Below are 26,268 nucleotides of genomic sequence, written 5' to 3'. Positions count from 1 at the left end.
ATGGGCAGAGTCTTGCAGATGTCTCGCACAAGGGCATTATAATAGCAACAAGAATGACTAATAAGTATTAATGGCTCATGACAAGAGAACAAATGCCATTAGTTATCTTAATATATAAGGCATATTAGTAATGTGTGTACAGAATTATTCATGCAAATATGATTAGCCTGTGTCAGGAGCAGTTGCTGGGTGCAGACCTGGGCTCACAGCTCCGGTCTCTGCCCCTCCTTCCAGATGTGCGTGGGTTGGGACTTCCAGGGACGCGCCCCCATAGAGCTCTGAGGAGCCAATCGGGGCGTGGAAGGCGGGGCTCTGGGAGCGACAACGGTTCTATCCAATGGGCGCGCTCCTCCAAGACGGTCGGAAGTGGTGAGGCGGCGCCGGGGGCTGTTGTTCAGCGCGGGGGACGACTGAAGAGGCACAGTGTCTTGGCTGGCTGGTCGGTTCGGCGTCCTTCCTCTCGTCCCAGGTGAGAGAAGCGGTGGCCAGCGCCTGGGGAGCCTCCTGCGGCCTCCAGTTCGGGAGGAGGCCGGCATCCCGAGGGCGGGGTGTGTGGGCGAGGGGCTTCTGGGCCCGGGGGTCGCGGGGGTTTCTCGTAAGGAGAAAGATGCCCGCGCCGCGGCGTCTCCTCTGGCCAGTGAGGGAGGCCGTACTTTCTTCTCTGGAAACCGTAGCCTCGACAGCCCCTGGCGGCACCGCCCCTTCCAGGCCTTGGCCGCGGGGGCTGGGAGGCGGCCGTCGTTCCGAGCGCCGCCGTGAGCACCGCGCCCCGGGCGGGGCTGGGCCCGAGCCCCGAGCTGCCAGCCTCAGGGGTCGCGGATGGCCTCGTGCGGACTTTAGGCCGACGGGCCCGTGTTCGAGTCACCACTCGGAACAACTGGAAGTCTCCCTGGACTTACTCTTTCGCGGTCTCTGAAATGGGGATGATGGCTTTCACCTCGTAGGGTTGTGGTCTGGATTAAAAGATTGTCCATGTAAAGCGTTTAGCAATCAGTGAACACACAGTAAGTGGCAACTATTATTTGTGAAGCTGGTGCTCTCTCCACTCCCCATCTCGGACGCCCCCTGGGAGGGGGCAGTTGGAAACCTCCTCCTCCTGGGTGTGGACCCTGCGGTGGTGTCTCCACCCCCTTGGGCACAGGAAATCCCGGGGATGCTGGCTGACCCCTAAGAGGGGCGCCTTCTAAGGTTTGAAGGAAATTTATTCTACCAAAGCGCTTCCATGCATTCGCTCATTTACTCCTCCCAGTGACTCTTTAAAATATTGTCAGTTGTCTGCGCGAGGAATCTGAGGCTCAGGGAGGTTAAATCACACATCTGCTGAGTGGCAGAACCAGAATTGGCCCTCAGTGGGGCCGACTCCGAGCCCTGCGCGTCACCCCAACTCCGTTGCTGCTAGAAAACCGGGCACTTCCCTCGTCTGAGGCTCTTACCTTGCCTTAGTGGGCTGGAATAATCTAAAGTAAATACAGGTATTAAAGTTGCAAGGGCTTTGCTTTCTGTATTGACATCTTGTTGAGAAAGAAGGAAAAATTTTCAGTGGTGAAACCTGGCAGACACGATCTCAACTAAATGATAAAAGTTAGCATCATCCGTAATAATAAGACTGTTAACATCATGTGCTTTCTGATATAATGCACTGAGATGAGCACAACATCACTTCTATGGTATTTCTGTCCAAAATGTATTAATCATGAGAAAACATCAGATGAACCCAGACTGACGTATATTCTACAGAATAACTAGCCAGCTCATTTAATAAGGTTATGCAAGATGAAAGACTGAAGGAATTCCCTGGTAGTCCAGTGGTTAGGGCTCCATGCTTCCACTACAGGGGGCACAGGTTCGATCCCTAGTCAGGGAACTAAGATACTGCATGCCTCGAGACCAAAAAAAAAAAAAAAAAAAAAAAAGAAAGACTGAAGAAATCTCCCAGATCAAAGAATATTAAGGAGAAATAACAGCTAAATGCAATATGTGACTCTGGATTGCATCCTGAACCAGAGAAAGGGCATTAGGGGCATGATTTGTGAAATTAACTAATTGTAGGTTAGTTATTAGTATTGTATTGGTGTTAGTTTCCTGCACTTGGTCATTTTACTATGGTTATTTATGATGTACTCGGTGAGAGGTATGTGGGAAGTCTTTGTGCTGTTTTTGCAAGTCAAATTATCTTAAAATGAAAATTAAAAAATCAAAAGGTAAAACCCTAGTGTGTTGGGTATTAAATGAAATGCACTGGTTTTGGTGACATTTTCTGTGCACTGTTTTTTTTTTTGTGTGTGTGTGTGTGTGTTTTGCATGTCATTCTTAAAGCAGAAATGAAATTGAAAGATCATACTTCTTCCTTTGTTGTTTTCAGGAACAGCTAAAGATGGCTGAATTTCTGGATGGCCAGGACACTCGACTGTGTGACAACTGGTAAGGAATCTAAGAAATGTTCTTGGAATGAGGACAGTTCTTTAAAGAGTTGGTTTATTTATTGGCAGGTTAAAATTGGAGCCATATAATATGTTGTGCAAATATGTGGGACTAAAGCTTTTTAAACAATTTTGGATAAAATTGCCTGTTCTAGAAATTCAACAACATGGTTGGTTTAGGTAGCATAGAGTAGTGACTAGACTGATGGGATGAAGCTGGGATTCAGTGCTCTGGTTCCTACCATGAATTAGTTAATGACTTGGCAAGTCACTTGACTGCTTTGAAACCTCACTTTTCTGACCTATAGGTAAGGGAATTTATTTTTCGTCTTCCTGGAAAAATATTGTACTTTTTAACTTTTTTTTGCTTTTTAAAAAAACTTTTTTATTTATTTGGCTACACTGGGTCTTAGTTGTGGCATGCAGGATCTTTAGTTGTGGCACGTGAGCTCTTAGTTCCGGCACGTGGGGTCCAGTTCCCTGACCAGGGATCGAACTCGGGCCCCCCCACATTGGGAGCACAGAGTCTTAGCCACTGGATCACCAGGAAAGTCCCTGCTTTTTAAAAGATGCTAAAAATATAATGAAATGTTCGGACTAGAGCAGTGTTTTTTAAAGTGTGTTGCAAGGATTTCCCTGAATGGCTACAGTGGCTGTCTTGAGGTTGATTGGGAGCAAGGTTTAGTGTGAACTTGGCTCTACATGTACAACCAGAGCAGCTCAACTGTTTTGTTTTTTTTTTTTTTTTTTTTTTTTTTTTTTTTTTTGGCGGTGCGCGGGCCTCTCACTGTTGTGGCCTCTCCCGTTGCGTAGCACAGGCTCTGGACGCGCAGGCTCAGCAGCCATGGCTCGCAGGCCCAGCCGCTCTGCGGCATGTGGGATCTTCCCGGACCGGGGCACGAACCTGTATCCCCTGCATCGGCAGGCAGACTCTCAACCACTACGCCACCGGGGAAGCCCTTTTTTTTATATATATATATATATATAAATTTATTTATTTATTCTTGGCTGCATTGGGTCTTCGTTGCTGCGCACTGGCTTTCTCTAGTTGTGGTGAGCAGGTGCTACTCTTTGTTGCAGTGCGCCGGCTTCTCATTGCAGTGGCTTCTCTTGTTGCGGAGCATGGACTCTAGGTGCCGCAGGCTTCAGTACTTGTGGCACATGGGCTTAGTAGTTGTGTCTCAGGCTCCAGAGCGCAGGCTCAGTAATTGTGGCACACAGACTTGGTTGCGCCACGACATGTGGGATCTTCCCGGACCAGGGCTCGAACCCGTGTCCCCTGCATTGGCGGGCAGATTCTTAATCACTGCGCCACCAGGGAAGCCCCAGCTCAACTGTTTTTATAAAGGATTTTGCTGAAGGAATGTTCCACTGCTTAAAAAAAAAAAAAAAAAAAGAAAGTCTAGTCCAAGTCTTCCAGCAGTCCAATTTAATCATTATCATTTCATGATTTCAAAACTGTTAGTGGAAAGACTGAATGCAGACTTGAGTGTCAAGCTTTCTTCTTTGGCTGTTTTTAACCGACCAGAGTGACAAGAAAGAGCAACTCTTTCTTGCTGAAATGAAACTTAAGAGTTCAGCTAGTAATCAGCCGATTCCTGGCTGGGGCTTCCCAAGAACCTGGTATTTCAATGATACACAAGTCCCCTTGCAGAGATGTAGTTGTTTGGAAGTCACTCACAGACCTCATTTTTCTTTAATAAATTTATCTTTAAATTTTATTTATTTATTTATTTGGCTGCGTTGGTTCTTTGTTGCTGTGCGCAGGCTTTCTCTAGCTGCGGCGAGCAGGGGCTACTCTTTGTTGCAGTGCACCATCTTCTCGTTGCAGTGGCTTCTCTTGTTGTGGAGCACGGGCTCTAGGCACACGGGCTTCGGTAGTTGCAACACACGGACTCAGGGGTTGTGGCACATGGGCTTAGTTGTTCCGCGGCATGTGGGATCTTCCTGGACTAGGGCTCGAACCCGTGTCCCCTGCATTGGCGGGCAGATTCTTTTTTTTTTTTTTTTTTTTTTTTTTTTTTTGCGGTATGTGGGCCTCTCACTGTTGCGGCCTCTCCCGTTGTGGAGCACAGGCTCTGGATGCGCAGGCTCAGCAGCCATGGCTCACGGGCCCAGCCGCTCCACGGCATGTGGGATCTTCCCGGACCGGGGCACGAACCCGTGTCCCCTGCATCGGCAGGTGGACTCTCAACCACTGTGCCACCAGGGAAGGGCGGGCAGATTCTTAACCACTGCGCCACCAGGGAAGTCCAGAGATTTTTTTTTTTCTGTTTTGAATGGTTATTAATTATTGGTTCAATTTCATTAATAGATACAGGCCTATTCAGATTATCTATTTCTTTTTTTTAATTAAAAGTTTATTTTATTTTTTACAATTTTTAAAGCTACTTTCCATTTACAGTTAATACAAAATATTGCCTATATTCCCTGTGTTGTACAATACATCCTTGAGCCCATCTTACAATACTTTGGACCTCCTGCTCCCCGTCCCCTATATTGTTCCTCCCCACCCCCCACTCATAACCACTAGTTTCCTCAGTGTGTCTGTGAGTCTGCTGCTTTTTTGTTATATACACTAGTTGGTCATATTTTGTTAGATTCCACATATAAATGATATCATACATTTGCAACTCTTTTCTCCCATTCAGTAGGTTGTCTTTTTTTAAAATCATTTCTTTATTTTTTTCCCATGTTCATAGTTACCTGTTTTATACATGTTGGTGTATACATGTCAATCTCAATTCATCCTCCACCCCCACCCCACTTTGCCCTCTTGGTGTCCATGCATTTGTTCTCAGACATGTTGATAAGGAAAATAGTTTGACCCAGATTGTTGAAAGGTTGAGCCAGATAAAAATTTTTCTTTTTTTACTGCCTTTTTCTTTCTGCTCAGCTTCTTGGCAGCATTAGGATATAATCAAAACAACTGCCGGTCACAATATTCTTTCCCTGCATGGAATTAAGATTTTATTTCTGTGAGGGTGTCTTGCCTTATAGGGTATTTGTTTCTGCTGTGCTACTATCACTCCTGCCATTTTAAAACTATTGTAGCTCTGTTTAGGCTTTATGTGTACTGTTCCTGATGCAAAGTGTAATAATCAATGATACAAGTATTCACAAGGAAACGTGGTTTTATAAGAAAACAGACAAATTGGCTTTAACATCAGTTAAGATATTCTTATTTTATTGGTCCACTCCAATTTGAAGGAATCTCAAACCTAGGACAGTATATAAATAACTATGCTAAGGGAGTTTAAAAAAAACGCAGGGTGGGGGGTGGGTAAGTTAATGGAAAGCTAATGAAAACAAGGTTATTAAAGCCAAAGCAATTTATTTAAAGAAAAAAAGCAGATTAACATGGAAAGCTGACTAAGCCAGCACAAACCTCCTGTCTGAGTAGCCCTGTTTAAATTCCAGGTTTTAAAATTTTGTCCCTAGAGCCATATTCCTGTTGTTCCTTAAGAAAAGTTAAGGTACTCATCAAAATATGAGCTGCGATTAAACCTGCTGGGCCAGTAAAAAGAATAGTTTGTTGTGATTGAAGATGTTTTTTGCATGTTATCTCTTTTCTTACTGTATTGTCCGATTAATGGAACAGTTTGCATCTAGGGAACAGAAACTTCAGTGTTAGAAGGCTTTGACTTTTTATTTTTGCATGGCTCCATGTGTTTAGCATTTGGAAGGCTACCGGGGATTTTTCTGAAAACCTTGGCTTGCCTTTCATTCATTTCTATCTAAAATGAAATTTCATCTCTAACTTGGCTAGTCCTTTCTTGGGGCTTTTAGCAGTTTTATCTAGAATGGAATTGTGTTCTCATTTATCTCACTTAGAATGTCTTGATTTTATCTGTAGGTGGGTAGCAAGTATATTGGTATTTTGTCTGGTTAGTACATTTGGCGGAACTACCTTGGCAGTTAAATTTAAAAAGAAAGCAAAACCATCAGGCAACTGTTTCATGTAATTTTTGCAAATAGCTTTTATCTTTTTCTTTCGAGGTTTCCCAAGAGGTGAAAATGTGTAATAGTAAATGCTCTGTGACCTTACCTAACAGCTGCTTTTGATTCTTGCTTCTTTATGTTATGGTCCTTAATACTTTTTAATTCTAAAATTTTAGTGGCATTATGTATGTAGAATGCTCTATGTGAAAATAGCCCTGTAAAATAAAAACTATAGACATTTATTTTCTTGACTTCAAAAGAAAATTATTGTCAAAATTATGAAAAAAGAATGTAGAATCTCAGCACTGTAAGCAGTAGTTACTGGCTTTAATTTTTTGTGGCATTTGTGCACATAGGATTTGCAATCAGCATACAACTTTGCTTCTTGCACTTTGTTGGTGTACCATATTTAACTAGCTGTTCCCTTAGAGTTTAGATATTTTTAATGGTTTTCAGTTTTTTACCATTTTATGACACTAATGATAATATTCATAATCCCAAGAGTGGAATTACTGGGTCTTTAACATGTAATTACAGGGTCTTTAAATACTCTTTAAGCATATAATTTTATGGTCCTAGAGATGCATTTGTAGACAGTTTATTTAAAAAATTTTTTAATTATTATTATTTTTAAGTTAATTGATTTATTTATTTTCAGCTGCGTTGGGTCATTGATGCTGCACGCGGGCTCTCCCTACCTAGTTGCCGGGAGTAGGGGCTACTCTTTGTTGCAGTGCGCGGGTGCCTTCGGTAGTTGTGGCTCACAGGCTTAGTTGCTCCACGGCATGTGGGATCTTCCCGAACCAGGGCTTGAACCCATGTCCCCTGCGCAGGCAGATTCTTAACCACTGAGCCACCAGGGAAGTCCTGTAGACTGTTGAAAAGCAGTGGTTTTATACTACCACTAGCAATATTTTAGAGTACTAGTTTCATAACATCTTTAATAGTGGGACTAATTTTAATATTTATTAGTTTAATAGAGTTAGAAGATAACTTTGATTTATAGCTCCTTCCACTATATATTTTAATATTCCACAGTTTTGAAAAACTTAGGCTGGGTTAATTTAAAACCAGTGGTTTCCTTAGAAAGCTGGGAATTTTGGAGAAATAGGAGAAGTTAAATGTATTGAAACATTGGTCATTTCCCTCTTTATCCATTTGAGTTTTCTTCCCGTCCCTCACACTTGATTGTTATTCTGTATCACCTTCCAGTTTTGGTATGAGAGATGCCTTGATAGTTCTACCTTTGGATAAAAATGAATTTGCATTTTTTGGTGTCTTGGTCTTTGAGATTAGGAGTATGACTATCGCTGGAGGCACATCATTCATCCTACTTTGAAATGTTTCTTAGACTATGAAGATAAAAACTATAAAAGAAATAATCTATCTACAACTTAACGTGGGAGAAGGTTTCTGTAGTATTCAGCTTCAGAGGCAAAATGGGTTATTAAAGATTTGTTGTGTAACTATCTGTATTTATCCTGTTCAGTATTTTATTTTCTGAAAATTTATTCTGGGTGACATACTTACAGGCACATTCTTTTAATGCATCCTTTAGTTAGACTGTGAAATTGGAGCTTTCTAATGGTCATAACCAAATGAGTGAAAGGAAGGCCTTTGAATATTATGTGCCTCTACTTTGAGTGTATATGTACTCTGGGAGAGGGGTTCAGGATTTCACTTTTATACATTTCTGCAGTGAAGTTTATACCAACCCAGCCACAGAGCTTGGTCCCAATTAGCGTCCAGCCTGCTTTGAAAGGCACGTTGGACATAAAGGAGGCAAGTTCCCCTTCCCCCACTGACGATCCCAAAGCTGGCATCTGCTCCTTTTGGTTTGATTTTTAGTGGAATAAAATCTACTGAGATTAAAGCTACCTGAGACGGAGAGTGAAAATAAATGGTAGGCTGTTTTTTAAATAATTCTGGAGTGGATCATTGTGCTTTGGGGCATGGATGGTTTTGGAAAAGCCTAGCTCAGCTAGCTCTTCCTGGCATCTGACTTCATGCTGTTAGTTGTGATAAGCTCTGACATCTAGAAAGTGAGGCTGAGCTTTTAGAGATAGTGCATAGCGCTGATAACTCAGAGTGTTGCACAGAAGACTCAAAACCTTCAGGAGTTAATTCTTGAAAAGCAGGGGTAGTAACAGTCGTAAGAGCTTATACACTAGATACTCACTAAAGAGAAATAATGGAGACTAAAGATTGGACAGGACAGATTTCCGTGTGATACCTCTAGGCGTAGATGTCAGTAATTCTTGCCTTTTTCTTTGATCTATTTCTATAGCAAAAAAGAAATTCCTGTGTTTAACTTTACCATCCATGAGATCCACTGTCAAAGGAACATTGGTATGTGTCCTATCTGCAAGGAACCATTTCCCAAATCTGACATGGAGACTCACATGGCTACAGAACACTGTCAGGTGAACCACCAAGTACTTAGATGTTAATAAATGGATTATACTTGCTATTGTGTAATAGCAAGTGAGCATGTTGTCACAAATAACTTACTGATTCTTGCTTCTTATCCTAGGTGACCTGCAAATGTAACAAGAAGTTGGAGAAGAGGCAGTTAAAGAAGCATGAGGTTAGTTGCCCTGCACTATGAAGGCAGTGAATTACCATGGGGCCAATTCTATTGAGATTACAGAGCCACATGCAGAGCAGAAAGCCAGTGTTGTTGAGTCTTTGTTCTCCACCAGCTCCATGCACACTGCCTCTCAAAGCCTAGTTGAGACTTTGTTTGCTGCCAGATTTGACTGCATGGCTGCTGTGCTTTATGCTCAAGCCTCAGAGCCTTCTTCCCTTTGGAACCGAGTCATTTCTCCTGGGGTTTGTTTATTGGCAGGCTCACTTGAGTGCTAAACCAAGCCTGGGATTGCCGGCGTGGTACGACCTCTAGCACACAGCCTGCCTTACATCTTGTAATTTCATTTTGACTTCTTGATCACTTGGATGACATGCTGTTTATACCCCAATAAATTCTCAGAGAGCATTTGATGAGAGAATATCATTTGGTCCCTAGTTGAGATAAAATTGGCTGTAGTTGAATGAGTATGTTTGTGTGTGTATATATATACATGTATATACATATATATATATATATTTATTTATTAATTATTATTTTTTTGAGTGAGCGTATTCACCAGTTAAAAATCCCAACAACTATCTAGTTGGTGGTCATGCAAGAGTGTGTGTATGTATGTAAAAATTCATCAAGGTATGCACTTATGGTTTGTGCATTTCATTCTATGTATCTAAAAAAACTATTAATTTATTAATTTATAATTTTAAAAGGTGATTCATATTCAATGTAGAAAACTTGGAAAATATAAAAAGAAAGAAAGAACTACTCATGACCCCACAGCTCAGAGATAAACATCTCATAAATAATTTAGCACTCTTACCGTCATTATTTTTTCTAAGCATTTGACTTACGTTTTACTAGGCCTCACCAGCAAAAGGGGGGTTATGATTGAGGTCATATTAACAATAATAATAAGTATTTCTTTGGCTCTTAACATCTACTTGCTGCATAAAACAACTCCAATCAGTTGTCCCCCTCTTCTCCTTTTTCTCCCAGCTATTTCTGGGAGTCATATGGTGATAACACCAATCATTATAAAGGTACAAGTACAAAGTATTTCCTAACATTCCTGCAAGTCAGGCCGTGACAATTGTAGACCACAGATTAAAGACTTAAAAATAAATTTTCCTTAAAAAAAATAAGTTGACACTTTATTTGCTGTTCTTGTGAGTTACTTGCAATTTTTAGGGTTGTTAACAAAGTACTTTATATTATGTGGTGTGTGCCAGCAATTATTTGCTCTTTTGCTTCTGAGTAACTTAAATCAGTGGCATTTATCTGATAAAACTTTTCTTTAAAAAAACATCTTTCTGGGCTTCCCTGGTGATGCAGTGGTTGAGAGTCCGCCTGCCGATGCAGGGGACACGGTTTCGTGCCCCGGTCCGGGAAGATCCCACGTGCCACGGAGCGGCTGGGCCTGTGAGCCATGGCCGCTGAGCCTGCGCGTCCGGAGCCTGTGCTCCGCAACGGGAGAGGCCAACAGTGAGAGGCCCGCGTACTGCAAAACAAACAAACAAAAATCTTTCTGAATTGATATTATAGCTACATGGTATATAATTTTAAAGCCACAAAAGCTTATATATAAAAATTATCTCTCTTCCACCCCTATTCCTAAGCACTCTTTGTCAGTTTCTTATGTTTTCTGTAAGAGATATTCCATGCATATACAAACAATGTGAAAAATGTTTGAAGTATCATTTAGAATAAAACTTGGGTTTAATTTGTATGAAAAGAAATTTTGCTCTTTGACACAGTGGTTGTAAAGTGTCTAAACTTTAGAAGTGATGTTGTATGAAAGTTCTGAGTTTAAGTTCCCAAGTTTTGGAACGTCCATATCATAGTAACATATTCTTTCATATCTTTTTAAAGAAATATTAATTATTTAGTGCTTTAGTGACAATTTCAAATTAAGTATAAAAGTTTTGTCCTTCATCTGCTGAATACATTCACATTCTTGGGGTCATCTTCATTGGTGATTCTTGACTTATTTGGTCAATTTAAAGCCAGTGCTGGGCTCCCCTGGTGGCGCAGTGGTTAAGAATTAGCCTGTCAATGCAGGAGACACGGGTTCGGGCCCTGTTACGGGAAGATCCCACATGTCGTGGAGCAACTAAGCCTGTGCGCCACAGCTACTGAGCCTGCGCTCTAGAGCCTGTGAGCCACAACTACTGAGCCCACATGCTGTAACTACTGAAGCCTGAGTGCCTAGAGCCCATGCTCCGCAACAAGGGAAGCCACCACAATGAGAGGCCTGCGCACTGCAACAGGGAGTGGCCCCTGGTCGTTGCAGCTAGAGAAAGCCCACGCACAGCAACAAAAACCCAACACAGCCAAAAATTAAAAAAAAAAAAAAAAAAAAAAAAGCCAGTGTTATATACAAATGTGCAGATTTGAAAAATCAATGTCTTTCTAAAGGACAATCCCTTTTCCTCATTGCCAGGTACTTAAATCGGAGTAGTAAGGGGAAATTGGTCTGGGGGAGCTTTGACAAGCATATATGAATTGCTGTGCTTTTGCTGTTTGCTCCTGGGCTTCACTGGCTGATTTTGGGTTACTTTGTAATGTGTGCACAAAATGATGGTAGGGTGGCTGAGTGAGTAGATTCCTTATAAGACTTTCTTTTCCTTTGTAGAACTTGGTGACAGGACAAAGAGGGAAGTGGTGACTCATAAATACATAGAAAAACCATGGCAGGCAAAGCTAGGGTTGGAAGAGAATATTTTTGTAAATACTTTTTTACTTTCCTTGCCCTATACTTTATAAAACATGGCCTGGGGCTTCCCTGGTGGCTCAGTGGTTGAGAGTCCACCTGCCGATGCAGGGGACACGGGTTCGTGCCCTGGTCAAGGAAGATCCCACATGCCGCGGAGCGGCTAGGCCTGTGAGCCATGGCCGCTGGGCCTGCGCGTCCGGAGCCTGTGCTCCGCAACGGGAGAGGCCACAACAGTGAGAGGCCCGCATACCGCAAAAACAAAACAAAACAAAACAAAAAAACATGGCCTGTCTTAGATTCACATATTAACTGCCTCATTATTCTGTTTTGCAGGAGACTGAGTGTCCTCTACGACTTGCCCTTTGCCAGCACTGTGATTTGGAACTTTCTGTTCTCAAACTGAAAGACCATGAAGATTACTGTGGTGCCCGGACAGAGTTATGTGGCAACTGTGGGCGCAATGTCCTGGTGAAGGATCTGAAGACTCACCCTGAAGTTTGTGGGAGAGATGTGGAGGAAAAGAGAGATGAGGTTGCCATGCCGCCTAATGCATATGTTGATTCTTGGGGTCAAGATGGTATCTGGATTGCATCCCAACTCAGACAAATTGGGGCTCTGGACCCACCCATGAGGCTCCCTCGAAGGCCCCTGAGAGCCTTTGAATCAGAACTTTTCCAAAGTAGAACCACCAACCAAAGGAGCATGACAGCCCAGTTTCCAATTCAGAATAATCTATGTGAGTTGTGTTTGGGATTAGAAGACTGGAATGGTATCAGATCTTAGGGCAAGTGGGAACAGGGCTTTGGAGCCAAATAGATCTTAATTATAGAAACCTGATTGTAGCTGGGTAACATAAGGAAGAATACTTAACTTTCCTATAGATTGGAGTAACAGAACCTCTTTGCTATTGGATTTTTGTTGGATGACAGTTAAGGTTGATGGATGACAATGCTGTTAATAGCTGACATTTACTGAGTATACCCTGTGTGCTTAAAGGCATTTACAAAGTGCTTTAGATGTATTAACTCATTTAGTTCTCACAACAGTTTTATGAGGATGGATGAGTGGTAGAGCTGGGATTTGAATTCAGGCAATCTGACCCCATGCTTTAAGCCATCCTGCTATAATGCAGAAAATACATATAAAATGCCTAGCACAGTGCCTATCTCATAGTTATAGCTCATTAATATTGTTTATTAATAAAAGTTAGAAAAATAATGGAGGCTTTTGTCATGGCAGACTTAACATTTGGAGTCCCATGAGCACTGAAGGGCTGGACCTCTTTTGTTCCTGCACAGATTCCTATAAACCTTGAATATTTGCTAGGCATGGACTTGAACTAAGGGATGGCACCATCTTTAACGTCTCTTGAATACTGGCTTTTTTTTTTCTTCCCCAGTGGAAGAACAAGAAAGGCAGGAAAGGAATAGAAGCCGACAGACCCTCAAAGAGGGTGGTGAAGACAGTGCAAACTTGGATTTCATGTTGGCCCTAAGTCTGCAAAATGAAGGCCAGGCCCCCAGCTTGGCAGAGCAGGACTTCTGGAGGGTCATATGTGAGGCAGACCAGTCCTATGAAGGTCCCGGTTCTCTGAATGACATAAGGGGTATGTTTGTTTACTCTACACTAGCCTCTGTCTCTGCAGTTTTTTAAAGTCTTACACTAAACAATTTATATAAAATTGAAAGTTTTTCATGAGATAGAATTTTTTTAAATTTTGTTCATTTGCTTTTCCCAACTCTTTTTTATTTATTTATTCATTCATTCATTTACTTATTTATTTATTCATTCATTCATTCTTGCATGCATGCATGCATGCTGCACCAGGTCGTAGTTGTGGCACATGGGATCTTTAGTTGCGGCATGTGGGATCTAGTTCCTTGACCAGGGATCGAACCCAGGCCCCTGCATTGGGAGCACAGAGTCTTAACCACTGGACCACGAGGGAAGTCCCTGTCATATCTTTAAACATGTTAAAAATACTTGTTTTTCTTTTGTGTCTGAAAATATACCTAAAGTCTATTTTTTGCTATTTGCTGTTTCTACTGACTCTCAACGGCGGCTTGCTGCTTCCCTCTGTGTGCGTGCGTGCGTGCGTGCGTATGTGTTTTAACATTAAGTTTTCTGGTTTGTTCCTCTGAGGGTATTTATATATGCTTCTAGCAGGCTCCTGGGGATACTACTGGCTGGAATAATTTTAAATTGAAGTTTTGGCCTGGGCTTCTTAAAACCATAAATGTGAGTTTATGTAAAAACATAAATGTAGATTCTCTACTCAAACCCATGTAAAGGCCAAACTCTGGTTACTGTTCCTTAGTAGAGATTTTTCTCTCTTCTATGTAGAGCCAAAACCTAGTTAGGCAAGTTTCCTTACCTCCTCGCATCGTTCACCGTCCCTTGTTCAACAGTCTGACTGAGGCTGTTGTGTTTTGGGATGCCTGGGGTTAAAATTACTCTTATTTATTGGGGTTGGCCAAAAAGTTCTTTTGGGTTTTTGTAACATCTTACGGAAAAACCTGAACGACCTTTTTGGCCAACCCAATATTTTCTCATTTAAGTTATTTTTATTCAGCATCTTTTGTTTATATTTTGTACTGGGAGGGTTTTTCTTCTCAGGATATTTGTCTTCCAGTAATATCCAAGCCTCAGTTTCTTCATCTGTAAAATGAGGGTCATGTGGATCTACTTCATAACATTTTCCCTGAGGATTGAAATAATGCACAGAAGGTTTTTAGATTAGTGACTAGGGTTATGACACATTTAAATTTCTTCCTTAATTGGAGTAGTGGGTAAACTACTTTACTGCTTCTCAGGAAATGGTGACAAGTAAATCTCTTTCTGTAGTGCAGGTTTTTTGCTTAGGGTTTGTCTCTTAAATAGTTTCCCTTCAAGGATTTTCAGCCCCACAAATTGCTATGTCTAAGAAATTGCAAAGGAAATCAGACTTTCCTATCAAACCCCCCAGGGGGGATAAAAGGTAGAATCAAGTTTGTTTTTGTTCAAGTCTGACTGTGTGGCCTGATACCTAGGTGCAGCTGATGAGACCATGTTGCCTTGTGAATTTTGTGAGGAGCTCTACCCAGAGGAACTGCTGATTGACCATCAGGTGTGTTGTGAATTACCTGAGGGCTTTAAGCTTTAGGGAGGAATGTGTGCAGGCCCTATTGGTGTTGCAGGCCACACGAGATCTTGAGCAAACTATTTTAATACAACTCCTGTGATGGGAGCAGCAACTGTGTTTTTAACCCTGGGGTGACTGACATGTGGGCATGAGAACTCAGCCTCATTCCCTCTTGGGCAAAGTAACATTTATACCAGCAGGCCCAGTTGCTGACAGCATTCTGTGGTGTTAGTGTACATCTCTACTGACCATCTTGTAATCTGGTCTCATCTCATGGCACATTTGATTTATTGGAGCCATACTGAAGTCCTTGCAGTTCCCAGGAGGGTCAGGGATCTGTTTTCACTTTACTTTTCTGCCAGCTACCCCGCTTCCTTAACACACCCCTCACTCATAGACTCAGTTCAGACATGACTTTCAGGAAACCATCCTGTGGAACGCTCCGAAGCCTAGGCCAGAGGTCCCACCTGCGTGCTCCCCACAAGTCCTGTGCCCACAGCTCTCTTAGCCTGTTACCCTCACCCTGTGGTGTCGTCTTGCTGATCCCCTGTTGGTCTGCACCACTCGGCCGAGTTCCTTGAGAACAGGTTCTGGGTTTCCTTAGTTTCTGGAATCTCTTAACGCCTGGTATATGAAAGGTGTCAGGCATTGTGAATGATTGAAGGTTCTTGCTCTATTTAGGAATGATAAGAGAGTAGCCTTTGTGTTTGACGAGTGGGAGCCACTTTTCCCCTCAACACTTACTCTCCGATTTGGTTTGGCCTAGTCTCGCACTTCCATAGCTGTTAAGTAGTCCCCGTGCTCTGGGTGGAACATGCATTCGCCCTGGAAGTGGAACAGTACAGCATCTGAATACATCTAGTATTTGGTTCGGGAGTAGCATGAGAGAATTAATAGGGATAACAAAGAATATTAGGGCCTCTCTTACTGTATGACTGTGGGAAGAATCTTGAATCTTTTCAAATTAATTTAAAAAGAATAATCACATAAACACAGTAAAAAAAAATTAAAACAGTACAGAAATGTTTAAAATAAAAGCAAAGTGAGTGTTCCATCTGTGTTCCTCTGACCCTTTTTAGTCCCTCTCCCCAATATTAAGCATTATTAAAATTTTGTGACTTCTGGAAAATATTTTCAGAATTTAGTTTGTTCCTTAACCTCTGCTTTTTTTTTCTTTTTTTTAACCTATGTTTTTTGAGACAGACAAGTTGTAACCCTTCATGTGCCTTACCTCCGATCAGTGTGGGCAATGCTTCTCCCAAAGGGGTGGAGGACCCTGATGTCATCTTCCAGAAGTTGATGCAGCAGGCTGCAAGTAACCAGTTAGACTCTTTGATGGGCCTGAGCAGTTCACCTGTGGAGGACAGCATCATCATCCCATGTGAATTCTGTGGGGTCCAGCTGGAAGAGGAGGTGCTGTTCCATCACCAGGTAAGAACACTTGGAGGACCTGTCCACTTCTTCCATCCTGTTGATCCTCTGAGTGAACCTGAGGCTTTTAGAGCCAAGAATGCCTCTTTGGCCTTTAAGTTGTGTGCATACCTGATCTGGCTACTGGCCATGTCCTGTTTTGTGAGCTGTCTGAGGTATAAAGTACCTCAGGCCTTTGGACTTTCTCTGCCTTCTGGCAGTGGAAACCATCCCATCACTAGCTGTGGCCCAAGGAGCCAGGACTCTATTTAAGCAGGCATGGAGGACTTGCCAGAGGGTTTAGAAGAGCATTTCCCTGAGGTCATCGCCAGTTTCTACTTTTGACCATGTGGGCTCTTCCTGGTGGGGTTGCACTTGCGTCTTGCCTTCCAGGAGACTGGGATCTAATTCTAGCTTTGCCATATGGTTGGCCTAAGATAGGTCCCATTCCCTCGGGGACATCTGTAAATGAAGGAGTTAAACTAGATAATATGAAGTCCTTTTTCAGCTTTTGCAGCCTAGGATGCCAGCATCTTAGTGGAAGATATGTTTTCTGCCCCATCTTGTTTGTTATGGGAGCTAACACTGAAGGTATTTCGGGGGCATTTCTGTAATCAATGCCATATAGCTAGCTGTTGCTAGAACACCACACATTGCGTTTCTGTAATAAAGACTTTTGCCTTTGGATCAAGTAGTAGATAAGTCACTGCTTGTCTCCTTGGGAGACTACAAAATAAGCAGTGGTGCAAATTCTCTGTGGTCAAACTGTAGGCATGCTTTTCTGGGCCCCTAAGACCAGCCCTTCCTTCATCCCTGCACAAATCAGAGAGTGCCCCTGTCAGTGCTAGTTGGAATGATTGCTCTGTTCCAGGTGTGCTTCCTCTTAGTCCCAGGCCCTTCCTCTCAGTGGTTGTCAAAGTCATCCTGTCCCATTGATACCCGCCCCCTCTGCTAGCCTCCCCATAAGGTGTGTTCACCCAACCTGCTGTTCCTTCCTCTCCTCCCACTGCTCCCTCTCCGAGGAATGACTCAGTCCAGAGGTACTAATTATGGTTTTTCTTGTTAGGACCAGTGTGACCAACGCCCAGCTACAGCAAACAACCACATGTCGGAGGGGATTCCTAGTCAGGATCTCCAGCCTCAACAGACCTCACCAGAGCTGCCCAAGAGGCGTGTCAGACACCAGGGTATTAGCCAGGGCTGAGCCAAGGCTGCAGGTCTGCTGCTGCCTTGGGCCTGCTTCCCACTTCTCATCTGCTACTCTAAAATGGGTTTTACCTTCATCCCAAATTAGCAAGCACAGTACGAGCTCACTGGGGACTCCCTTGGGGCTAGCTGTGGTCCTGTGTTAGACTCAGGTGTCTCGGGTATGTAGCTTTATAGGGTAATGGCTTTGGGGGCAGCCATGAGGTATGCATATCAGTTAGTGCTTATTCAGCCGCTGGTCCCTGTCGGTACACTTAGTGGATGGTTGGAAGATAATTTTCAGCCTTACTGTGGCTGCCGTGGGCCCCTGCTTCTAGTTGAAATATGCTCAACTAGAGTAGGGTAATCAAACTTATTATCAGTATTCTTATTATGGAATAGTCTCACAACTAGGCAAGTAGAACTGCTTTTGAAACCCAGTTGCCATTAGAAGCCTAAAGCCAATTAGAAATGATTCTTCAGAGTTTGCTTGTGCACCATTGTTGACTAGTGAGTGAGGACTTAGGCAGTAAGTGTACAGTGTGGATTAATGTTCCCAACCGTGTCCTGGAGACATGGGTTTCAGCATTCCTTAGGGGCGAGGCAGTCATCTTTTACCCAGCATCGTTTGTTCCTGCCCCGAATCCAGCACTAATAACAAGAGCAGCCTGTTCCCTGAAGCTGGTGCTCTTTTCTCTTCTCAGGAGACCTGTCTTCTGGTTACATGGATGATATCAAGCAGGAAATGGCCAAAGGGCCCACCTATCCTCTCCCTGCCAGCAGACCCACTAGCAATATGACGGCTACTTCTAACCGCCTGTCAACACCCACATCAGGCCCCAGACCTGGGTGCCAGCCCAGCCCTCCTCGCGCCCTGAAGCTCAACAACTTAGACAGCCAGGGCATCCAGGGGCGCAATCGAAATAGCCATAATGGGGCCCTGGCTCCTGGGCACGTTCCAGTGGTTCACTCCGCTCGACGTCTCTACCCAGAAAACCTTGTGCCCTCTTTCCCCCGTGGGCCTTCAGGGAGATATGGAGCAAGGTGAGAATCAGTAGCCTGGGAGTGGAGCTTGTGGGTGGCTCAGGAGAACGTGGAAGTGTGGACTTCGCTTGTATCGTGGCCTGATTCAAAATGTTCTTTTGCTCTGTGTGGTTTTTTATTCATTAGTTTTATCGGCTACTGGAGAGCTGCTTTTGTCTGGTTCCAGCGGTTCTGTTCTGAGTTTTCTTAGTTTTGCTCGGGGCATCTCGGGAACTAGTTTCCAATCCTTCTCTTTCAGTGGCAGGAGTGACGGTGGCAGGAACCCCCGGGTCACCCCCACGACGGCCAGCTACCGCAGCAGAACTGCAAAGGTGAGCGGGATCCAGCCCAGAATGCTCACTGAGGACTCAGAAGTGGGTGGGCTGGTATGGTTCTTGAAGTCAGAAGCAGCTGGGCATCAGGCCGGTTGTGGCTGAGGACGGTTCTTTTGCTTTTGATGAGGAGGTTTCCATAGAAGCCTGACATTTCTGGCGCTCTTCAGGAGGAGTGCTGCTTTCTTACTTTCTACGTAAATTTCGTTTGTGTTCTATTGTTCAACAGGCAAAACCCCCCAAGCAGCAGGGAGCTGGGGATGCAGAGGAGGAAGAGGAGGAGGAGTAACAGTGTCTGCAGGGAACTTGCGCATTGGTTCCACCTTTCCTGCACAACTTGCCGTGGTGCAGCCCCGCCCCTTGGGCTCTGTGGGTAGGGGCCATCTGACAGATTTAACTTTTTCTAGGCTATGGCCATTTTGTGTCTTTTGAGATTGTGCTGTGGGAGTTTGGGGGTTTGAGGGAGGGTTAGCAGGGAGGCTGTTGAGAATGTTTCAGCTTAGCTGCTGCCTTTTGGCAGCATAAGTTATGGCCTCTCGGCCCACCAGGGCTTCATCTTTTGACATACTGTCACCACTGCTTCATGGTGCTGTGTGGTCTTGGTGGAAAGAGGGAGGGTTCTGGAAACCTGGTCCCCCACCAGTGAGGTGATGCTCTTCCTGTGGTGGCCTAAATTGGGGAACTTTTGGATATCCTCTCCTGTGTACTGCCCATCCTCACTCTAGAATTTGGGCCTCTGGTGTGCGTGGAGGAGCTTTGGTAAAGTGTTCAGGCCAGTTGCAATATGTGTTAGGAACGAGGTTTGGAGCTGAGTTGAGCCACAGGTGAGCGGACTATGTACAGGCTTTGTTTTAATCTGCTTCTTTGGCATTTGGCATCACTGTCTTCTGTTTCTGATGGGGAGCATGGCTCCTTTGCCTTCACTGCCTTCTGATGGGAAAGGCCGGGGGTCCCCTGTCCCCTCCAGGGCCATGCTGGGCTCTTTGCTAATCAGGAGTGAGGCCTAAGCTCATGGCTTGCTCTGAAAACCAAGTATCAGAGCCACCTCCCCCTCTTTTTATTTTACTGTTATTATTATTATTATAATTATTAACATCCTTGTGATAGAAATAAAGTTTGTACTTGGAGTTCAGCTGAGTCTTGTGGTTCCTTCTCCTGCGTGGTCTTTGGAGACCTTAGGGAGACCAGAGTGGACTGGAATCAGCTCTGAAGAATGGGGGAAGGTGAGCAGGGCTAGGTTTTCTCTGTGCTTCTTGGAACCCCAGCAGATTCAGCATCATCCTTCTCAGAGTGCCAGACATTCAAGGTATAGTTTTCTCTTTTACTGGAGTTGGAGGAAACTGACAGGTGGCTGCAGCTCTGGGGATGATTTGGGGTGGGCTGGGGGCCGCCTCCAACTGAAGAGAGGAAGGCAGATTCCTCAGAAGCCTCAGTCCTGAGAGTTGTTGAACCTTAGCAGCATTATTCATTACGCCTCAGCACCTCATACTTTGCCCTGGACCATCTAGTACCTTAGGTCATTTTGAGCTCATTTGTATTTCTCTCAACAACCTAGTGGGGGTGGGAAAAGGTAGGAAGAATTGCCCCAATTTCATATGTGGAAAGGAGTGACTTGCATAGGCTATGCAGCTAATTCATGAGAGCTGGGACTTGAATCCGGGTCTGAATTATACTGAGATAAAGAAAAAGCGGGACTTCTCTGGTGGTCCAGGGATTAAGACCCCATGCTTCCACTGCAGGGGGTGTAGGTTCAAAAAAGGGGACGGAACCCAGGCTCATGGCAGTGAAATCGCCAAGTCCCAACCACTGGACCGCCAGGGAATTCCCTATTTATTTCCTCTTCAGTGAATTTTGATGGCTTGTGTCTTTCAAGGAATTTGTCCATTTCAATAAGTTGTTTAACTTATTAACATAAGGTATTCATAATATTCCCTTATTATTTTAAAAATATCTGTAAAGTTTGTAGTGATGTCACCTCTTTAATTTCATTTGTTGATAATTTGTGTCTTTTCTCTTTCCCTAATGTGTTTGGCTAGAGCAGGGATCGCCAAACTTTTCTTGGATAAAAGCCAAATAGTAAATATTTAAGGTTTTGCAGGCTATACTGTGTGTATTTCAACTACAGTAAGCCCCCTACATACCAACCTTCAAGTTGCGAACTTTCAAAGATGCGAACGTGAGTTTGCACGTCCAGTCATGTAAGTTAGTTCACGTGTCTGGTGTACATTGTCACGTGCATGCATCCTCTACAAGTGGCTGTGTTTCTGTGTACTGTACAGTACTGTATAGAGTACAGTAGTACAGTATCTTTATTTCAAGCCCAGGATGTCTAGAAGCAAGCGTAAAAGCAGCGGTGATGTAGCTGGTACTGCTGAGAAGCGCCAGGAATTGGAGGCCCAGAGAAAGGACGAAGGGAGACAAGAGGAAGAAGCAGTAACTGAAGAACCGAAGAGATTCACGATGCAGGAAATGGCAAGGGGATTTTCTTTATCTGAGGAGGCACTGTTAGTTTTTGAGGCACAGGACCCGAACGTAGACGGTGCACGAAGGTTCCAGCAGCCGTTCAGAATGCAACCCAGTGCTGCCGTGTCACCTATGACGAGAAAAAAAGGAGCTAGACATCACTGGATCGTTTTCTCAGGAGGGTAGATAGAATTGAATCCAGCAAGGAACCAGAACCTGTGCCATCCACGTCAGGCATGAGTGAAATAGCAGCTGGCCCTACGTCTCCTATTGCTGGCAATCCTTCAGCTCTACCGTCTCCCACCTCCTCGCCCTCCTCCAGTCAGTAACTCTTCTTGCCTGTTCCCTCGATGCCGGCCTCTGTATGCCAGCTGTTGCACTGTACTACTGTCCTTTTCAAGGCACTGTACTGGAAGATTAAAAATGTTTTCTTTATTTCTTGTGGTTTTTTTAATGTATTATTTGAAAAGTATTATAAAGTATTACAGTACAGTACTATATAGCCGATTGTGTTAGTTGGGTACCTAGGCTAACTTTTGTTGCACTTATGAACTCACTTTCGGAATGGAACTCGTTCATTTGTACAGGACTTAACTGTACTCAACAACGCTGTTATAGAGGGAACACAGCCATGGACAATACACAAATGAATGGGTGAATAAAACTTTATTTACAAAAACAGGTAGCTGGATTATGGGCCATAGCAGGGCAACTGCTGGGTTAGAGATTTATCAATTATATTGATCTCAAAAAATCAACTTTGTTTTTCTGCTTCCATTTCATTGATTTCCTATTCTGATTTTTATCACTTCCTTTCTTTTGCTTACTTTGGCTTAATTTTGTCTTTACCTAGTTTCTTAAGGTCAAAGTTGAGGTTACTGATTTGAGATCTGACTTCTTTTTTAATATAACTGTTAAGTGCTTTACCTGCATCTCACAAACTTTTTTTTTTTTTTTTTTTTTTGCGATACGCGGGCCTCTCACTGTTGTGGCCTCTCCCGTTGTGGAGCACAGGCTCCGGATGCGCAGGCTCAGCGGCCATGGCTCACGGGCCTAGCCGCTCCGCGGCACGTGGGATCTTCCCGGACTGGGGCACGAACCCCTGTCCCTTGCATCTGCAGGTGGACTCTCAACCACTGCGCCACCAGGGAAGCCCCTCACAAGCTTTTGATGTGTCTTTTCATTTCATTCAGTTTAAAGAACTTTGATTTCTTCTTTGACTTATGGGCTATTTATTAGTGTGTAATCTAGTTTCCAAATACTTGGATATTTTCCAGATTTGTTATTGTTTTTTATTTAATTTCACTGTGGTCAGGGAACATACTCTGTATGACTTGAATCTTTTAAAATTTATCGAGACTTCTTGTGTCCGTAGAATATTCTCCAGGCTATAATTGTTCTGTAAGTACTTGAAAAGAATGTGCATTCTGTTTTGGTTGGATGAATGTTATATAAATGGCAGGTGGGTCAACATTGATTGATAGTGTTTTTCAAGCCTTTATATCCTTACTGATTTTCTGTTTACTTGTTCTATATATTATTGAGCAGGAAATCTCTTATTATAATTGAGGATTGTCTGTTTTTCCTTATAATTCTATAATTTCTGTTCCATTATTTTCAAGTCCTGTTATTACACGTATAAATACTTATGATAGTTGTGCCTTTGTTTAATTGGCTCCTTTATTATTATGAAATGACCTTCTGTATTCTATGTAATATTTGCTGTGAAGTACACTTTGATATTAATATAGCAATCTTAATAACAGTCCTCAGCTTTCTTAGTGTTAGCACAGTACATCTTTTCCATCCTTTTATTTTTATTCCTATTTGTATCTATATATTTAAAGTGGGTTTCTCAAAGACAGCATATAGTTGGGGTTTTTTGTCTTGGTTTTGGGTCCATTCAGACAATCTGTCTTTTAATCGAGGTGTATAGGCCATTTACATTTAGTGTGATTATTGATATGATTGGGTTTAAATATATAATTTTCTCTTTTTTTTCTTTTTCTGCTTTCTTTTGGCTACTTTTTATAATTCCACTGTACCTCTTTTGTTGACTTATTAGTTATTACTGTTTATTGTATTATTTAAGTAGTTGTTTTAGGGTTTATGGTATACACTTTTTATGGCCATGCCGCATGGCATGTGGGAGTCTTTGTTCCCCAACCAGGGATCAAACCTGTGCCCCCTACAGTGGAGGCCCGGAGTCTTAACCACTGGACCACCAGGGAAGTCCCATAGGGTTTATAATATACAGTTTTAACTTTTCATAGTCTACCTTCAAGTGATATTATGCCATTTCATGTTTGATATTACAACAGCATATTTCATTTCTCTCCTCCCAGGCTTTGAGCTATTGTCATAGTTATTTCTGCCTTTGTTACAAATCCCCAATATACTGTTGTTTTCTTTATAAACAGTCAGTTATCTTTTAAAGAGATTTAAATAGGAAAAGTATCTTTGGGAGTTCACTGGCAGTCCAGTGGTTAGGACTCAGCGCTTTCACTGCCACGGCCCCAGGTTCAATCCCTGGTTGGGGAACTAAGATCCTGCAAGCCGTGCAGTGTGGCCAAAATAAATAAATAAATAATAATTTAAACAGAAGGTTATTCCCATATAGATTTTTGGTTTGCAGTTACCATGAGGTTTTGATATAGCAGTCTATATATATACAAGATTGTTTTAAGTTGCTGGTTTTTTAATTTGAAATGCGTTTCCAATATCCTGCATTTGTAATCTCCTCTCGATTGCTGGTTTTGAAATCGTATTTGTGTGTGGATGATTTTCTACCTTTACTGTATGTTTGCCTTTACCAGTGAGCTTTCCCATTCGTGATTTTCTATCTTCTAGTTTTGTCCTTTTCTTTTCTGTCTAGATAAGCTCTTTTAGCATTTGTTATAAAGCTGGTTTGGTGGTGCTAAATTCTCTTAGCTTTTGCTTGTCTGTAAAGCTTTTGATTTCTCCATTGAATCTGAACGAGAACCTTGCTGGGTAGAGTATTCTTGGTTGCAGGTTTTTCCCTTTCATCACTTTAAATATATCATGCCACTGCCTTCTGGCCTGCAGAGTTTTTGCTGAGAAATCAGCTGATAACCTTATGGGGATTCCCTTGTATGTTATTTGTTGCTTTTCTCTTGTTGCTTTTTTAAAAAATTTATTTATTTATTTTTGACTGTGTTGGGTCTTTGTTGCTGTGCATGGGCTTTCTTTAGTTGTGGAGAGCGGGGGCTACCCTTGGTTGCGGTGCATGGGCTTCTCATTGTGGTGGCTTCTCTTGCTGCAGAGCATGGGCTCTAGGCGTGTGGACTTCAGTAGTTGCAGCACGCAGGCTCAGTAGTTGTGGCGCACGGGCTTAGTTGCTCCGTGTCATGTGGGATCTTCCCGGACCAGGGCTCGAACCTGTGTCCCCTGCATTGGCAGGCGGATTCTTAACCACTGTGCCACCAGGGAAGCCCATCTCTTGTTGCCTTTAATATTTCTCTTTGTCTTTAATTTCTTAAAAAACTTATTGGAGTATAGTTGATTTGCAATGTAGTGTTAATTTCAAGTGTACAGCATAGTGATTCAGTTATACATATACATATATTCTTTTTTGATTCTTTTCCCATATAGGTTATTATAGAATATCGAGTAGAGTTTCCTGTGCTATACAGTAGGTCCTCGTTTGTTATTTTACATATAGCAGTGTGTGTGTGTTAATCCGAAGCTCCTAATTTATCCCTGACCCCTCCACGTTTCCCCTTTGGTAACCATAAATTTGTTTTTGAAATCTGTCAGTCTGTTTCTGTTTTGTAAATAAGGTCATTTATATCATTTAAAAAGCATTAACTTCCACATATGAGTTCTTTGTCTTTAATTTTTGTTAATTTGATTACTACATGTATTGTTGTGTTCCTCTTTGGGTTTATCCTGTATGGGACTCTGCACTTCCTAGACTTGAGTGTTTCCTTTCCCATGTTAGGGAAGTTTTCAGCTATTATCTCTTCAAATATTTTCTTAGGCCCTTTCTCTCTTCTCCTTCTGGGAGAAGAGAGAAATGTGAATGTTGGTGCATTTAATGTTATACCCGAGGTCTCTTGGACTGTCCTCATTCTTTTCATTCTTTTTTCTTTAGTCTGTTCCACAGCAGTCATTTCCACCAATCTGTCTTCCAGCTCACTTATTCATTCTTCTGCCTTGTTATTCTGCTACTGATTCCTTCTAGTGTATTTTACATTTAAATTATTATATTGTTCATCTCTCTTTATTTGTTTTTTAAATCTTCTAGCTCTTTGTTAAACATTTCATGTATTTCTCGGTCTGTGCCTGCATTCTTTTTCCAAGATCTTGGATCATCTTTACTATCACTACTCTGAATTATTTTTCAGGAAGATTGCCTATCTCCACTTCACTTAGTTTTTCTTCTGGAATTTTATCTTTTTCCTTCATCTGGAAAATACTTCTCTGCAGTCTCATTTTGTCTAACTTTCTGTGTTTGTAGCCTCTGTTCCTCAGGCAACAAGATTGTAGTTCCTCTCGCTTTTGGTGTCTGCCCCCTGGTGGGTGAGGTTGGTCCAGGCTTGTGCAGGCTTCCTTGTGGGAGGGACTGGTGCCTGCCCACTGGTGGGTGGAGCTGGGTCTTGTCCCTCTGGTGGGCAGGGCTGTATCAAGGGTTGTGTTTAGAGATGGCTGTGGGATCAGGACTTCAGACAGCCTGTCTGCTGATGGGTGGGGCTGTGTTCCCGCCCTGTTGCTTGTTTGGCCTGAAGTGTCCCAGCACTGGAGCCTGCAGGCTGTTGGGTGGGGCCAGGTCTCAGTGCCAAAATGGTGACCTCTGGGAGAGGTCATGCCGATGAATATTGGCTGGGGCCTCCACCATAGTTGTCCTTGCCCCCACAGTGAGCCACAGCCGACCTCTGCCTCCCCAGGAGACCCTCCAAGATCCACAGGTAGGTCTGGCTTAGGCTCCTATGGAGTCACTGCTTTGCCCTGGGTTCCAGTGCACATGAAACCTTGTGTGCACCTTCCAAGAGTGGAGTTTCTGTTTCTCCCAGTCCTGTGGAGCTCCTCCACTCAAGCCCACCTGGCCTTCA

The 26,268-nt window shown here is 43.1% G+C and overlaps 1 protein-coding gene across 1 annotated transcript; it reads left to right on the top strand.

Annotated features, from left to right (window-relative positions):
* Positions 1-388: 388 nt before the first annotated feature.
* On the top strand, positions 389-21,631 carry TRAFD1 (TRAF-type zinc finger domain containing 1). Its single transcript, XM_082641062.1, has 12 exons — positions 389-469; positions 2,363-2,421; positions 8,650-8,785; positions 8,896-8,949; positions 11,996-12,398; positions 13,062-13,268; positions 14,692-14,768; positions 15,987-16,214; positions 17,260-17,380; positions 18,083-18,422; positions 18,661-18,733; positions 18,963-21,631. Exons 2-12 carry the CDS (start codon positions 2,375-2,377, stop codon positions 19,020-19,022), a joined length of 1,746 nt encoding a protein of 581 aa, XP_082497188.1. The 5' UTR covers positions 389-469; positions 2,363-2,374; the 3' UTR covers positions 19,023-21,631.
* The last annotated feature ends 4,637 nt before the right edge of the window (positions 21,632-26,268 follow it).

This window comes from Mesoplodon mirus, assembly GCF_964341445.2.
Source record: "Mesoplodon mirus genome assembly, chromosome: 13".
Lineage (NCBI taxonomy): Eukaryota > Metazoa > Chordata > Mammalia > Artiodactyla > Ziphiidae > Mesoplodon > Mesoplodon mirus.
The sequence above is the reverse complement of the archived record's forward strand: the minus strand, read 5'-3'. Positions and strand labels throughout refer to the sequence as shown.